General features: G+C 44.0%; 1 protein-coding gene across 5 annotated transcripts in view; it reads left to right on the top strand.

The window, feature by feature from the left end:
* The window catches only part of kif6 (kinesin family member 6), a 283,602-nt gene that overhangs the window by 95,037 nt on the left and 170,932 nt on the right, over positions 1 to 17,633 (top strand). For all 5 annotated transcript variants that reach the window (XR_012370505.1, XM_073869458.1, XM_073869455.1 and 2 more), the window contains one exon: positions 14,199 to 14,304. Coding sequence is in view for 4 of the 5 variants with exons in the window: in XM_073869458.1 (XP_073725559.1) it covers positions 14,199 to 14,304 (106 nt within the window). In the remaining variant the exon portion in view is untranslated. The remainder of the gene's footprint in view (positions 1 to 14,198; positions 14,305 to 17,633) is intronic.

The following is a 17,633-nucleotide window of genomic DNA, read 5'->3' on the forward strand; positions in this document are numbered from 1 at the left end:
AAAGTTTATCTCCCAAACATGCGGTAAAGTCTTTAAATCTGATCAAACTTTAGGCTTTGCTTGTTATGGTTGAACAGCTTGTGTCTTCATTACCATGTCAACAGCTGTGGGCGTGACCAAATTAAAGATAATGAAGTCAGCCAGGAAAAACTGTACTCTCTTTACTTCAATGCAGATTACATAAACAGGCAATATTTGTTTTCGATTATATTTTGCTTGTTTAAAAGTAGACATTTCAGGCTTTCTTTGGATATGTGTATCATGCTTGTGTGATTCGCAGTGATTCGCAGAGTTTCAATTGATTTTTGTAACGTGTTTTGAGAGACAGCTGGCGGAGACAGAAATGTCTGGATGCACACCCTGTTTATTTTCTTTATTTGACAAAAACACAAAGATCTGTTGTTATTGTGAATGAACACATATTAAAGAAGACCCTTTACCGTTTCAAATGATGTCAAACACGTACAGTTGTGTTCAAAATTATTCAACCCCCCAATGCTGTTAAGGGTTTTAGGGAATTTAGTGTACATTTGTAATTGTATTCAGAATGAAATCCTACAATTACTTCTTAAAGAACCATATGCAACTAAAATGACATCAATTGGTTTTGTAATATAGTAGTAAATGTTTCTTTTGTGAATTCTTCATTGACACAAGTATTCAACCCCTTAAAGAACTACCACTCTGAAGAACAGAGGTTCATTGAAGTGTTTTCAATCAGGTATTGAAAACACCTATGGATGTCAGGGAACAGCAATAAAGCCTAATAAGCACCAATTAGGCAGCTTTAAAATGACTGTGATACTCAACTCCTTCTAAACATTTACTGGTGTGGTTACAAACATGGTGAAGTCAAAAGAATGGTCCAGGAAGACAAGAGAAGAGGTGATTAATCTTCACAGGAAGGGCAATGGCTATAAGAAGATTGCAAAGATGTTAAACGTACCAAGAGACACCATAGGAAGCATCATTCGCAAATTCAAGGCAAAGGGCACTGTTGAAACGCTTCCTGGTCGTGGCAGAAAAAAGATGCTAACTGCGACTGCTGTGCGCTATCTGAAGCGTGGAGTGGAAAAAAGTCCCAGTGTGACTGCTGAGGAACTGAGAAAAGATTTGTCAGATGTGGGTACTGAAGTTTCTGCTCAGACAATACAGCGCACCCTGCGTACTGAAGGCCTCCATGCCAGAACTCCCAGGCGCACCCCCTTGCTGTCTACAAAGAATAAGAAGAGTCTACTGCAGTATGCCAAAAGTCATGTGGACAAACCACAGAAGTTTTGGGATAGTGTTATGTGGACTGATGAAACAAAATTAGAACTGTTTGGGACCATGGATCAACGCTATGTTTGGAGGAGGAAAAACAAGGCCTATGAATAAAAGAACACCTTGCCTACTGTGAAGCATGGTGGGGGGTCAATCATGCTTTGGGGCTGTTTTGCTTCTGCAGGTACAGGGAAACTTCAGCGTGTGCAAGGTACCATGAATTCTCTTCAGTACCAGGAGATATTGGATGACAATGTGTTGCAGTCCGTCACAAACCTGAGGCTTGGGAGACGTTGGACCTTTCAACAGGACAATGATCCCAAGCATACCTCCAAATCCACTAGAGCATGGTTGCAGAAAAAAGGCTGGAACATTTTGAAGTGGCCATCGCAGTCACCAGACTTAAATCCGATTGAGAACCTCTGGTGGGACTTAAAGAAAGCAGTTGCAGTGCGCAAGCCTAAGAATGTGACTGAACTGGAGGCTTTTGCCCATGATAAATGGGCGAAGATACCCGTAGATCGCTGCAAGGCACTTGTGTCAAGCTATGCTTCACGTTTAAAAGCTGTTTTAACTGTAAAAGGATGTTGTACTAAGTACTAAGATTGAATGTCACTTGGGGGTTGAATAAAACTGATAATGATGTGAGCACAGAAAAGACATTTGTGGTTATTTCATTATAAATGTTATGTTATATTTGTCTGACCTACACATGCCTCTTTGATGTAATTGTAAGCAGGATGACTGAATGATCAAAATCAATGTCAAACCGGCCAAAACAATCAATTTCAGTTGGGGTTGAATAATTTTGAACACAACTGTAAGTGTATGATTATTAATGATGGAGTATTTTAAGTTGATTCTGCCATGATAAGGAAAAAACACGTCAAAACGCGGCCCCGCGTTTTTGGACCCCAGGGGGTTAACTTGGTTTCCAGTCAATTTCCCAACTGTATTAAATGTCCTATTTACTGTTTTTGAAGTTATATTTGGGTTTATGGTGCACAATATAACACATATTCATGTTTCGTCTGTAAAAAAACGCAGTATTTTTTTACTTATCTCTATATCGCTGTTTCCAATGTTGTAAAATGGGGTAATGACTTCCTTGTTCTATGGAGTCCCTCCTACAGAAATACGTAACGACTTGTGATTGTGTTACTTGTTTAGTGTGTTGTGATTCAACAGCAGCTCAGCTTAGACAGAGCCGTTTGAGCTTAGCTGTCGACTGACATATTCCTGTGGGCAGAGATTAGTCAGAAACTCTTTTTTTGACATCATTCAACCGGGAAGTAAAGAGCTATAGTCCAAACCAGACGTTCGTTGTAGGCTTTGAAAGGGGAATTCTATTAAAGAAAATATATCGCTTGGCATTGAACTTTTAGCTTTATTTTGCAGGTATTATTATGCTCTAACAACATTGCACACTAACTAAAGTTTGAAAAATGGAAACAGGAAAAACAGGACATTTAAAGAGGAATTAAGGGTTATTATAATTTTCTCAGATGAGCTTGCTGAGATAGGTAGATCTGGCGGTTTGTATAGCTTGTCTGTAATGTTGAACACACTCTTTCCATGGAGCATGCCATACTTCTAACTTTTTGCTCCTCCATCTATGCTCCATTTTTCTAGTTGCCTTTTTAAGGACTGCGGTATGATGGTCATACCATGGTGCTGTTTTTTCCTTTCTATTAGTTCTTTTTGACCTAATGGGAGCAACAGCTTCCAATGTTGTTCCCTTTTAGTCGGTCACTACGACGTCACGTCGTGACCAACGAATTGGTAACTCGCTTAGAGAGACCAATCTGCTTCGAATACTACTAAAACGCCAATGAACTTGGCATTGAGATATTTGCATAATGCTGGCGCCGCCCCGCCAGGTGCGTATATAAGCCACATGTGCAAATGTAGAAATCAGCGTTTTATCGCTTCGAAAGCCGGCAGTATCTGCTACTGAGAAGCTACTCTCTGCTCTGGTGGGAAACGATTGCTGAAGTTGGTTGGACAAGCAGTACCACAGCGGACGCCGCAGTTTTCCACTACTCTGCATCTTTTTTGTTTTGAGTTATTAGTGAGTGCGTTGCTGATCCCTGTGCGCATCATCAACTGAGCATCTAAGAGTGAATTTCCCTAAAAGAGTGATACGGAGAGCTTTGTGCCTTGTTAAAGGCAGCCACTCTCTCGTATATCCGGAGATCAGCGTCCTTTTCAGGATGGCTTTTCGTCCATGTGTTCTTGGATGCGGCAAGTACATGGGTCCAAAGGACGGTCACGAGCGCTGTCTTTCATGCTTGGGCATCGAGCATGCGGAGGCGGCGTTCGCTGGGGGTGCATGTTCTCATTGCGAGGAGATGTCCCTTCTGGATTTACGCAGGCGGTTGTCGTTTCTACAGGAACGGGTCCGCGTCTGGTGAGTTCTGACCGCCGCCACGGAGCGGCTGCGAAGCTCTCTAAGGACGATCTGCGTTTAACTGTGCTGAGCCGGTCGGGGGATTCGTCCTCCGGCTCTCAGCCTTCCCGTCCTCAGCCGGTAGAGGTGCCTATGGAGACTGCAGCCTCGTGTTCTACGAGCACTGTAGAATCCGTTGCACCTCCCTCTGGACCCGCTTCGACCGCAACACCCGAGGGTGGAGCCCCTCTTTCTGAAGCTGACTCCGACGTTCTTCCTCCCTCTGGTCGGGTTGTGACGCCGGAGTTTGACCCGGAGATGGTGGCTGTGCTCTCTCGAGCGGCGGAGGCCGTAGGGTTGGAGTGGGTGAACCCCCCACAGCCCGAACCGTCCCGCCTGGATGATTGGTTCTTTGGAGCTGCCCGGGCTTCGCAGCCCTCTCCACCAGTACCTTTCTTCCCCAAGGTGCACGAGGAGCTGTCACGGACTTGGAAGTCGCCGTACTCTACCCGGTTACGGCCGATTCAGCCCTCCCCTCTCACCTCCCTCACCAACGGAGCCGCTAAGGGTTATACGGGGATCCCCCCTGTAGAGCGCGGCGTCGCGATGCAGCTGTGTCCGACCACCGCTGCCTCCTGGAAGGATCGCCCAACCCTTCCCTCTCGGGCTTGTAGACAGTCGTCCGGTTTAACGGGCGCTGCCCATCAGGCTTGTGGAGAGGCGGCTTCGGCTCTGCATGCAATGGCTTTGCTGCAGGTCCATCAAGCGAAGGCCTTACGAGATCTTACGAGACCCTCGAGGGAGGGCACGACTCACCCGTCTTCTCGGAGCTCCGGGCTGCCACTGATTTGGCTCTCCGCGCTACGAAGGTGACGGCGCAGGCGATTGGTCGTGCGATGTCTACACTCGTGGTCCAAGAACGCCACCTATGGTTGTGTCTGGCGGACATGACGGAAGCGGACAAGAACAAGTTTCTGGACGCTCCAGTGTCACAGACTGGCCTATTCGGCGAGTCGATGGAGTCTTTTGCACAGCAATTCACCGCCGCTCAGAAGCAGACTGAAGCAATCTCCAAGATCATGCCCCGGTGCAAGAGGCCTGCCTCTCGTCCACCAGCACCGGCTGCCCAGTCTGCTCCTCGCCGAGGGCGCCCTGCGGCGGCTGCCTCCGCCCCCCCCCCCTAGGAAGTCATCCAGACAACGGAGGGGGAACAGCCGTCGACAGCCCGCCCCGCCCGCTCAACCCGCTTCCTGTGGTCGCAAACGGGGATCTATGCGGCCCTGAGACGGGCGACCTGGATTCGGATGGGATCACTCTTCGGGAGGAGGGCCGGGTGGAAAATCTTTGGTTTCGTTTTGTTTCTGTTCCGCCGGCTTCTCAGCCGGCACCCACAAAACCACAAAAAGAGTGCATTCCTATTCCTTCTCCAGGTCTTCAGAGGATCGAGAGAGCCGTGAGCGGGCATTCATCTGCTCATCCTCCCTCTCCTCCATCGCCAGCGGGGGTTCTGAGGAGTCCGAGCTCTCCATTGCGGAGACCGGACCACCAGCACCCTCAGCGGTCTCAGGTCAGTGTCACAACACACACACACACTGTAGTTGCATGCGCTCTTATGGCGCGCGCACCGGCAGTTTCACCTGTTCCTCTCGTCTGCCCCACCGCGAGCTCTCCGGTTGTGCCGTTAATTCCCCTCGCACGGTCTCTGGAAGCTTGGCTTCAGCTTACCAGCCCGTCTCGATGGGTATTACGCACAATCCGCCTCGGTTACGAAATTCAGTTCAACCGGCACATACCCAAATTCTCGAGCATTCGTTTCACTACAGTGAAAGCGTCCGATGCACATGTACTGCGTGCAGAACTCGATGTCCTCCTGGCAAAGGACGCGATCAAACCGGTCCCTCCAACCGAGATGAGCTCGGGGTTTTACAGCCTGTATTTCATAGTTCCAAAGAAGGGCGGTGGGTTACGACTGATCTTGGATTTGCGCTTTCTGAACCGATCTCTCCAAAAACGATCCTTCAGAATGATAACGCCGAAACTGATATTTCAGTCAATACGCCCCCAAGATTGGTTTGCAGCAATAGATCTGAAAGACGCGTACTTTCATGTGTCCATTCTCCCTCGCCACGGACCGTTTCTGCGCTTTGCGTTCGAGGGGCGGGCATACCAATACAAAGTACTACCGTTCGGGCTGTCTCTCTCTCCCCGTGTATTTACGAAAGTAGTGGAGGCGGCGTTAAAGCCCCTGAGAGAGAGCAGTGTTCGCATTTTGGCTTACCTCGACGATTGGCTTATAATAGCGCATTCTCGACGGACGCTTTGCGAGCACAGAGACTTAACGCTTCGGCATCTCGCCCGTCTGGGTCTTCGGGTCAACTGGGAAAAGAGCAAACTTTGCCCCACGCAGAGGATCTCTTTTCTCGGGATGGAACTGGACTCGATCGATTTATCAGCACGTTTAACAGAAGCGCGCGTCCAATCAATTCTGACTTGCCTTGGTTCTTTCAGAGGGAAGAACGCGGTCCCTCTGAAACAATTTCAGAAGCTCCTGGGAAATATGGCAGCAGCCGCGGCCGTGACACCGCTCGGGCTGCTCCATATGAGACCGCTTCAGCGTTGGCTTCACGATCGAGTCCCGAGGAGAGTGTGGCGCGCCGGCATTCACCGTGTAACCATTACACCTGCGTGTCGTCTAACATTCACCCCGTGGTTAGACCCTGCGTTTCTGAGAGCAGGGGTCTCCATGAGACAGATTTATTGGCATGCTGTTGTTCACACAGATGCATCCAACATGGGGTGGGGAGCCACGTACAACGGGCTTGCAGCTTCGGGGGTGTGGACAGCACCCCAGCTGCACTGGCATATCAATTGCCGCGAGTTGTGGGCTGTATATCTGGGACTCGTACGCTTTGCTACGGAGCTGCGAGGGAAGGATGTACTAGTACGCACCGACAACACTGCGACCGTTGTGTATATCAACCGTCAAGGCGGTTTGCGCTCTCGTCACATGTCGCATCTCGCCCGTCATCTCCTCCTTTGGAGTCAGAAGCATCTGAGGTCCCTTCGTGCCATTCACATTCCGGGTTTGCTCAATACAGCGGCAGACGCGCTTTCCCGAGCTGCGCGCCCCGGAGAATGGCGACTCCACCCCCAGACGGTACAGCTAATTTGGAAGAAGTTCGGTCGTGCGCAGATAGATCTATTTGCGTCCCCGGACGATACCCACTGTTGCGTGTTTTATTCACTAACCGAGGGCAACCTCGGCGTGGATGCGCTGACACACAGCTGGCCGCGGGGGATGCGCAAATACGCGTTTCCACCAGTGAGTTTAATCGCACAGACGCTGTGCAAAGTCAGGCAGGACGAGGAGAGCCTTCTACTGGTCGCTCCTTACTGGACGACCAGGAATTGGTTTCCAGAACTAATGCTCCTCGCGACAGCCCCTCCCTGGCGGATTCCCCTGAGGAAGGACCTTCTTTCTCAAGGAGGGGGCACATTATGGCACCCGCGCCCCGACCTGTGGGATCTCCAGGTATGGTCGTTGAGCGCGCACAAGGTTTAGGTGATTTATCGCAAGCAATATCTAACACCATCGCCGCGGCTCGAGCTCCGTCCACAAGACGGGCTTACGCGCTTAAGTGGAACCTTTTCGTCGATTGGTGCTCTTCGCAACGCGAGGACCCTCGAGAATGCCTCATTAATGTTGTGCTTTCATACCTTCAACGCCGGTTAGATGGTAGGCTGTCACCCTCCACCATTAAAGTTGATATCGCTGCTATTTCTGCTCATCACTCACTTATTAACGGCAGATCAGTCGGCCAGCACGACTTAGTTATTAGGTTTTTAAGAGGCGCTCGTAGGCTAAACCCCTCGCGCCCTCCCTCTATTCCTCCTTGGGACCTGTCCATGGTGCTGAAAGCCCTGCGGGAGAACCCATTCGAGCCTTTGCAGTCTGTGAGTCTGAAGTTTTTATCAATGAAAACTCTGACCCTACTCGCATTGGCCTCTGTTAAGAGGGTAGGTGACCTTCATGCATTCTCTATCGACGATTCGTGCCTTCAGTTTGGCCCTGCTGTCTCGAGTGTTACATTGAGACCCAGACCAGGCTACGTGCCCAAAGTGCCCACCACTCCCTTCAGAGATCAAGTGGTGAGCCTGCAAGCTTTGCCTGCGGAGGCGGCAGACCCGACCATGGCTTTATTATGCCCCGTACGAGCGTTACGCATCTACGTGGATCGCACACAAAGCCTTAGGACCTCAGATCAGCTCTTTGTTTGTTACGGTGATCAGCAGAGAGGGAAGGCTGTCACTAAGCAGAGGATGTCTCATTGGATAGTTGATACTATCGCCCTTGCTTATAATCTGCAGGGCATTCCTTGTCCATTTAATTTGAGAGCTCACTCTACTAGAAGTGTTGCCTCATCTTGGGCACTCGCTCGTGGTTCCTCGCTAACAGACATCTGCAGAGCTGCTGGTTGGGCGACACCTAATACGTTCACTAGATTTTACAGTGTTCGTGTCGAGCCTGTCTCCTCTCGTGTTCTTTCCTCGTTAGGGGAAGCACAGAGAACAGGCTCGCAGGTCGGCTTGCAGCCTCCGACTGCTGCTCCAAACTGAGCTCAGCATGGAAGGCCATCGAGGCAAAAATGCGTAATAATTTGTTTTGCCTTCCTCCGCTGCCTTGGCAGCCTGATGTTGCGGAGCATCTGCTGCCAGCCTCTCACTAGCTGTTTCCTCGCGAATCTGTGTTTGGCTCGGGCATCCACATTGCGTCCCACCGGGTTCCTTTGTGAGTATTTTTCCGTGGGGTTAATCCTACTAGCCCACGTTTCCCTCAGCAGAGCACTGCTTTGCTTAAACAGCAACGGCTGTCATTTATACCTCAACTATGGTTGACTTTCGCCCACCAATAGCCCTTAACGGGGCGGTGACTTCCGCAGCGTCCCTATACCGCTCAGATAGGGCGCTTCCCAGTCGCTGGCACTACTGTGGGTTAAAGGAACATCTAGTGCCCGGCCTTCTGCCTTAAAACTTAATTCTCCTTATCCTTAAGTGGAACCGGAGGGCTTTACGCAGACACTGGAAGAGGTCAGCCCTCAGTGGCGTTTTGGTAGGGATTCCCAATTCGTCGGTCACGACGTGACGTCGTAGTGACCGACTGAAAGGGAACGTCTTGGTTACGTATGTAACCCTCGTTCCCTGAAGGAGGGAACGGAGACGTCACGTCCCGTCGCCACAGGGCTGCTCCCTGCTGTTTATCGGCCGGTCACACTTTCCGGCTTTCTCAGCGAAAAAAAGCTGATTTCTACATTTGCACCTGTGGCTTATATACGCACCTGGCGGGGCGGCGCCAGCATTATGCAAATATCTCAATGCCAAGTTCATTGGCGTTTTAGTAGTATTCGAAGCAGATTGGTCTCTCTAAGCGAGTTCCCAATTCGTCGGTCACGACGTGACGTCTCCGTTCCCTCCTTCAGGGAACGAGGGTTACATACGTAACCGAGACGTTTCTATTGCAGCATTCAGATCTTCATGTTATCTACTACATGTTTCATTTGGGACAGGTCTGGGAGATTACTAATAAAGCAATCGTAATAGTAGAAATTATTTTTCTGCCTCATCAGTAGTGTGGGTTGGGCCGAGCGATCCTATATACTGTACATTGTCTGAGTCATCTGAATTTTCTAAGTTGGTTTACAGAGTAGAGATGATACGTACTCCGTGCAAGAGATTTTTTGGATTTGACGTTTGGAAAGACAGTTGAAGTGAAGGATTTTTTCTGGGAAATAGATAAATTCATATGGTGGTCAGTGGTGTCAATGCAGAAAGTTGTTTATCTATGAGGCCTTATGTAAAAAGAGGTTCAGCTTAAAAAAGATTCTTGCTAAATTACGGAAAGAAAAATATAGTATGATAATATTGTATGTATAATAATAGTATGCTCCAATGCACAGGGTGATTTTCATACTTTTTCATGTATCTGTTCTTTCTTTATTTCTGTCTTTCTATGGAATTTTTTTAATTTGGTTCCTTAAATATAAATGGGGCAGAGATAAAAAAATTAGCCATGATTTCAGAGTTTGTTAAACAAGTTGATATCGTTTTTTTTTTTTTGTTGCAAGAAACGCATACACTCACCTAAAGGATTATTAGGAACACCATACTAATAGTGTGATTGACCCCCTTTCACCTTCAGAACTGCCTTAATTCTCATTCATATTTTGGGAGAACGTGAACTGAACGTACTATATTACTGCCTGATGAACATTACTGTGAACTCGTTCATTCTGGTGTTTGTGAATGGCACACTCTCTCAGTTTAACGTCGTTCAATAGGGTGCCAGATTTCTATAGAATCATCCTAGCGAAAACCCGGCTAAAACACACTGTAAACCGGGTTAATGTGTAGCGGAAAAACACCCAATCTGGCAACACCAGCGTTTCATGGCTGCATGCGTCATCAAATCAAAACGCAGAATGGAGGTGACACACTGACTCTGGGCGCTGCTAAAATCCCTGCCGTGCCACTCACATAGTTTAACATTAAATAACATCATATCTGTCCCAAATCGTTAACTATTAACATAGGCTCACGCTATTTAACGTGCGGTGTGCGATACCTGCGTGTTGTCCTACACGTGACGCTACGCAACGCTTCTCGCCTGGTGTACGACCCCCTTGAAGCACCCGGCTAGCCTTTCAAGGTATGTGCAATCAAATACAAAAATTAAAAGACAGTCATTGCCAGAGCCGGACAGTAACGGAGTACATTTACTTGAGTACAGTACTTAAGTACAATTTTGAGGGATCCGTACTTTACTCGAGTATCATTTTTGTGGTGTACTCATGACTTCACTCAAGGTCATTTGAGAGGCAAATATTTTACTCTTTACTCCACTACATTTCTATCCATAAACATAAGTACCAGTTACTACTTCTAAAAAAAAGGAAATAAGAAAAATCTCAGAAACCCTCAATGTGTTGTTTCCCTCTCTTAAACGTGATTGGATTGTGCAGGCACAACTGATTGGGGCAGCCTATCAGCAATCACCTTCAACTTTCTGCCAAAGTCACCATGGTCAGATTTAGATAAGAGCTGAAACCACGGACAAAACAATGGATGAAGACGCAGCAGGTCCATTCTGGGAATGTGTCAACCCGTGGCCCAACCTCGCCAGACTATTTCAATTTTCTGAACAAGTTAATGATAGTTTTCTTTTCAAGTGTTTGCTGTGTTTACCAAAACAAAACTTCATCACCGCCTACAAAAATTCAACTCCTTGAGCAGCAGAGATCACTGGTGAGCCCGGATTATTGTTGTTCAAAATGAATTACTCGTCAAAACATCAAACTCTTACTTGATCTGCACAAACTCAGCATCACAAGACAGGTTTAAGACTCCAGCTTCGACATTTGGCTACTGTTTATGATTAAACTGGTTTGCAGTAACATTAATTTCTTAATTTATACCAGGAGTCCAAAATAATGCATCTGTAACGCTCGTTATTTTGAATAGAAATCATCTTCTCCGGTTTTGTTCAAATACATTAAATATACAGAATCCGCCAGGGCTATTAGTACAATGGTGCGCATATTTGGAGAAATAATGATTAATTATCACATGTTAGTAAAATATTTAGTAATACAGAATAACATTTCTATTAATTTTCCACTGAATTATGCAATCTGAAGAGCTCAAACAGCAAACAGAGCGATTTGTGTCTCCTCTTGCTGATTTGCATCCAGGCCCGGATTGGCCATAGGGAGAACCGGGAGGATTCCCGGTGGGCCGGTCTGTTTTTTTGGCCACGAGGGCCGGTGTTGTCATGCCACCGGGATGACGCGTATTTGCGGGTGAGAGATGTCCCCGCCGCTTTATGCACAAGTTGATTGTGTCCCGAGTCCCGACCACTTATTGGAAGAATTCTTGCATTAGGGTTCATTGACATCTAAAACGCATGGGAAACGCAGGACGTGCCGCTGTCTTCTGGTTTTCAAAGCGCTTATTTGAACACGAGTTTTGTTTCAGACGCGTCTATATTGAGTGCGCTTGCCGGCCGCGCGTCTATATTTAAAATAAACTTGAGCGCGTCTTTTGAGTGCGCTTGCCGGCCGCGCATCTATATTTAAAATAAACTTGAGCGCGTCTTTTGAGTGCGCTTGCCGGCCGCGCGTCTATATTTAAAATAAACTTGAGCGCGTCTTTTGAGTGCGCTTGCCGGCCGCGCGTCTATATTTAAAATAAACTTGAGCGCGTCTTTTGAGTGCGCTTGCCGGCCGCGCGTCTATTATAATTTAAATAAACTTGAGCGCGTCTTAATACAAACGGGCTGGCCTCTAAAAGGAAAAGAATTTACAAAACGTGTTTTTTTATCCAAGTCATAGATGAATTCTCTATGAATAGTCATTATTCATCGTTTATTGCAAGAGGAACAAAAATCTATTTGATGCAAAACTCATTAGTTTATTTGAAAAAAGTAGTTTCAAAAGTATATCCATGATGTTTTCTTTTTTTTAACACAATGTAGGCCTACGTTATTTAGCAATAGACATGATCTAAGTACTAAAAAAAGATACAGATTTTTTCCATTTGTTTCCAATGCATACTTGATAAATCTTGCTTGTGTATTGTATATCAGGGGTTTCCAAACGTTATCAACCCAACAGTTAATCTCAAGACTCACCGTTTTTTAGAAATAGAAATATAGAGGAAAACACAAACCCATTTGTTTCCTTTAGTTTTTGAATAAGTTTACTTTAGTAATATTATGGCCTTATGGCAGGGCTGCATGATTATGGCAAAAATTATAATTGTTAACTGCATTTGCACAGAATATGAAATTATATATTTGAAAAATACAGTGAATTGCAAGGCTGCAGAGAACAGTGCACTACTGCAGACTTATACTACTGAGGGTTTAAAGATATTATTTTAATACTCAGTCGTGAACTAAAGTGGGCCGGTCTAAGGCATGAAACTCCAGGGCTGAAAATGAGTCCCACTCCGGCCCTGTTTGCATCAGATTTGACCTCAGAGCTCTATCACTTGCTGTACAGCTGTCAATCATCTCACATGGTTCAACGTGCACTGTGGCAGTAGTAATGCAACATTTAGAAAATGTACTCTTGATACTCAAGTACTTTTAAAAACAAGTACTTTCTGTACTTTTACTTAAGTAAAATTTAGCAAGGGGTATCTGTACTTTTACTCAAGTACTGAAGCTGTGTACTCTGTCCGCCTCTTGCTAATGTAATCCCTGGTTGGATAAGGATTTAAAGGTGACCAAGAATGTAAAAACGTATTTACCTCGTCATAGCTAAAGTATTAGAGGTGTGTATATGGTAATGACATATTGTAAGCCTCAAACAGTAATGTTTCCTCATTCTTATGTAAATCTTGTGAATTCAAAAGTCCACCGAAAAACAGGCCGATCTCAACATAACACTTTCGGCGCGTATGCGCTTGGAAAAAAAACGAGCGCGTCACTTCCATTATGAGCGCGCATACCGCGCGGCTACATTTGAAATAACGAACTGGTAATAATAACCGGTCCCTTCAACCTACCACATTGATTCACGAGTCAGCGCGCACAGCTGTCACAGCCAATGGGAGCATGATATTAGATTGTCTTAGCCAGAGGAGGGCGGGTCTTGTGCAGAAAGTAAACCAGTTCCAGTTAAGCTTGTAGGCTACACACGCTATGGAGAATGGAGTTTATTAAACCAGGAGAAAATACATCTGCTTTGGAGAAGAAAGTAAATATGTTGCGTCTAAAAACGTGTGTTAAACGCAAGTCAATGCAATTCTTTTTTCATTCCTAAGCGTGTGAGACGTTGGGGTTGCTACGCAACCATGAGCTGCTCTCGCTCTGACAGCAAGGATAATGGAATACGTGATCAGATTTTATTGCTCATCTGCACCGCACGCCAATCATACCATTGTCACTATGCGATCAATTAATCTGGTCGGGACATTCATTGGCAACACCTCATAAGCAGTGTGAGCCAGAGTAATGCAACGCAGTTTCAATACACTACGGATGAGGAAAAGCCAAGTGCCCAGGTTATGAAAAGAGGAAAGATGAGGAGAAACGTGCAAAAGATAAAAGTAGAAAAAAAAATCTAGCAGAAGGAATGCTTTTATTGATTTAACTTCATGAAAGTTGCACTGATAAATTTTTACTTTAATATTGTGTGGTAACTGTTTTATAAAAGCAATAAGGTACTCGAGGCAAGTGCTGTATCGTGAATAAGTAACGGCTGAAGGGGTTACAGGCACTCCGCTTCGTGTTTAGCCGTTACATATTCACGGTACAGCACAGCCTCTCGTACCTTATTGCTTACTTATGAACCACTTTTCCTGGTTCAGAGCTGGTGCTTTGCGTGTCGAAAAAGAAAAAACTGAATTGAAATTAGGCTCTGAACCAGCACTCAAATTGTATACCCTTTTATCTGAGAGTGTGGTCCAAAACCAGTTAAGAACCACTGCCTTTTATTTGTTTACAAAGTGCAGTTTAATCTTATGTGGTTTCTGTTGTTTATTGTAGCCTGGAGCAGAGTGTTAAGATGTTCCTGGAAGACCCTGACTCTGAGGCAACATTAAACCTAGGACCTGATATGAGGAAAATTCACTTCTGTTTTTCTTTGCTAAAGGTAAATATTCTTGCTGAATATACTTGTGTTTTCTCACTTGTTCTCTAACATCATCAGTGCCATTAATTTTCTTATTATATGCGCTACCTCAAAAGAGCCTGATTTCTGCTTAGTACATTTTTTGTAATTAAGTTCTTTAGTTCATGAGGAGTATGATTATGACACCCAGGATTTTTCACGCTTGTAAAAGCGATGCAGTAGTCACACTGACGCGTGCACAAACAAATCCATGTCCGTGTGCGTCTGTGCATTCAGCCTTTTTATAGCCACATACAAAAGTCCAGGCGACGCCACGCAATTAAGTTAACTTATGAAAAATTACGAAACTAAAGTAAGTTTCTAACAGTGGCGGCTGGTCAATAGGGGGCGCCGCCCCCGTAAGTTGGCCAGAGAAGAAAGCTACTTTAACATGTTACAAAAAAGTTAAATATAAAATGCTAATTAATTGTGTTACAGCTTTAAACTGCAATTATTTGAGTTAGATTCTCACAACTGTGTTATATGCTGTGGTCTATCGACTCCCTTAATATAATAAAGACTTTGCTTTGGATTTTGCTGACTTTGTGGGTGGAATTTCTCTGAAATATGATCATTTTTTAATTGTTGGAGACTACAACATCATGTGTGTTGTGAATCTAAACCTTTGGTTAAAGATTTTTATAATTCTTATTTAGTGACTTAGTACTAGAGACCGGTCTCCAGACCGATTCCTGCTTTCTCTGACTCGTCTCGGACTTGTTTCTTTAAAGACTCGGTCTTGACTCGCTCTCAGACCACAGTGGGAGGAGGACGACTCGTAATTTCGGACCGAGTCCTCGAGACCAACACATTTTTTATGTTCATATAAAAAACACACACAACACATAACAAAAATAATAAAATGCAATGTTGACGGGCACAGACATCCCAAGTCTCCCGGAAGTTCCGGGAGTCTCCCGCATTTTGATAGCGGCTCCCTGATGTCCGCAAATTAGATAAAATCTCCCGGAATCTAGAGCGAGCGAGCAAGAGTAGCACGCGCATGGCATAGAGAGAGGGGGAGACCTTGCGTGTGTGTGCTAGTGTGCCTCATTAAGCGCATGTAAGACAGAGAGCATCCTGATTGGCCTGTTTCGGTAAATTAACCAATGAATTGTCAGTGTGGGCGGGCTTTTATCTCTTCTCCCGAACCAAATGAATCAGTGTATCAGAACAGGAGCGCCATGGCAGAGGGAGAGTGCGAAAATGTACCCCTGTCTAATAAGAGTTAAAAAATAATTACAATCTTGCACGCTGTACTCTGGCTTTATGACTGTAAAAGACATTGAGCCGGTGAGTTCAACAAGTTTAATTTCATGTGCATACTTTTCAGCCTGGCTAGTTGCCAAGGCTACATGTAAACAATAAACTCCTTAGACCTGTTGAAAGTTGCAATGTAATTTAAATAAAAACACTTTACATGAATAGTATAAGCAGCTTATATAAATAGTGAAAGTGATCTGCATATTTTAATTTAATTGACAAATAATTGGGTAACACTTTACAATAAGGTTCATTAGCTAACATTACTACATTTGTTAACATGAACTAATAAGGAACTGCACTTATAAAGCATTTTATATCTTTGTTAATGTTAATTTAAACATTTACTAATATTTACTTTTACTTTACATATTCAAATCTTGTTAACATTAGTTAATGCACTGTGAACTAACATAAACAAACCATGAACAGCTGTATTTTTATTAACTAACGTTAATAAAGATGAACAAATACAGTAACAAATGTACTGCTCATGGTTACTTCCAGGGACGTGCACAGACATTTTGAGGGGCAGGGGCTCAAGTGAAATAAAGGGCACTTCTCAAAATTACGTATTTTTTTTCTTAAACAAAAAAGTATATATATTAACGCAACTCTGACTTCCTTTTTACAAAAATTTATTAAAAAAAGAAATTAATTTTATCTTCCTCAAACTCACGCAATTGTTTCATTTTCAAAGATGTCTACAAAATAATCAGTTCACACAGAAACCATGGTTTACTTAGTATTCTAGGTTTATAGAGCAGCAAAGGAAACCATTACACAATGTGCATGTTTTGAAAACATTTTCTATGCTACTAGTTTCAAGTATATTTTTAGAATAACCTAAATAACTGCATCAAGCAGAGGGGCATGTTTTACTAATAATTAGTTTATTTTTGCACAAGGCACTACATCATTTTAATTATTTTGGTGTTATCAGAATACATAACACTTTAAAATCAACACAAATATTTACTCTAAACTAAGGAGGGCTGTTGCTGCTATTTTGTTAACTTTACTGAAAAACAATCACTGCAAAAATTATTGACAAAATACAGCAACTTATTTTTAATGTTTAATGTTAATTTATTTCTACTCAGTTTTATTTATTAATGTACCAGATCAGATTTACAAAATTTTTTAGAGTGTATCCTCCATCTGTTTGCATCTGTGGATTTCTTCTAAATTCACCAATTTAGATTTCTAAATTTCAGGGGGAAAGACTCTTGATGTAAGTCGAGATGTATGCCCCAACATTAAATTACACATTAAATTAATTACAAATTTGTTAAAATGCTAAAAACAAAGTTGTGACTGCTGAGTTAGTGCTACATGCCAAAACATGCTATATGCTAGCGTTTAGCTGAAGTTTATTAGTTAATAATTAGTTGTTACTCAAAATCTGTATTTTCATCTGATAAGAGTTCAAAATATAAGGTCTGTTTACTAATGTGAGCTTCTGGCATGAGCCTCAGAGCAGAGCAATCAGAGCAGAGCTTAACAGTATTATTCATGATCCTTTCAAATAGGGCAAAAATAGACCATTTCATTCAAATGACAAATTCTAGGTTTGTAAATGGACATATAAAACATTACTGGATCATTTTTGTAAATATGAAAATATGTCAGGGCCGCTGAAAGTCATTTTGAACAGGGGGTGCTGTGATTTTTTTACAAAAAAACTATGAGCCTATAGGCCTATTCAATTTTACATTTTTCATTATTACATTTAAAAATATTTTTGAGTTTCAATACTTTATTGTCATATACACTTCAGTCCACACAGCCAGGGTCTGAAACATACAGACATCATCAGTTCTCAGATAAATAGGCATATGCGCTATTAATCAGAAGCAGAAATACTTTTAATAATTCCAGGGGGAATTACTTTCGTTACAACTTCAGATGAACATACATACAACATATTTACATACAACAAATAATATTAATTAAACTTCACAATTTTCAATGTCCATGCGGACAAACATATTTTACTTTTGTTTTGAAGTTAGGATCACACGTCGATTAACAGTGGTAAAACATTT

This window comes from Misgurnus anguillicaudatus, chromosome 7, assembly GCF_027580225.2.
Source record: "Misgurnus anguillicaudatus chromosome 7, ASM2758022v2, whole genome shotgun sequence".
Taxonomy (NCBI): Eukaryota; Metazoa; Chordata; class Actinopteri; order Cypriniformes; family Cobitidae; genus Misgurnus; species Misgurnus anguillicaudatus.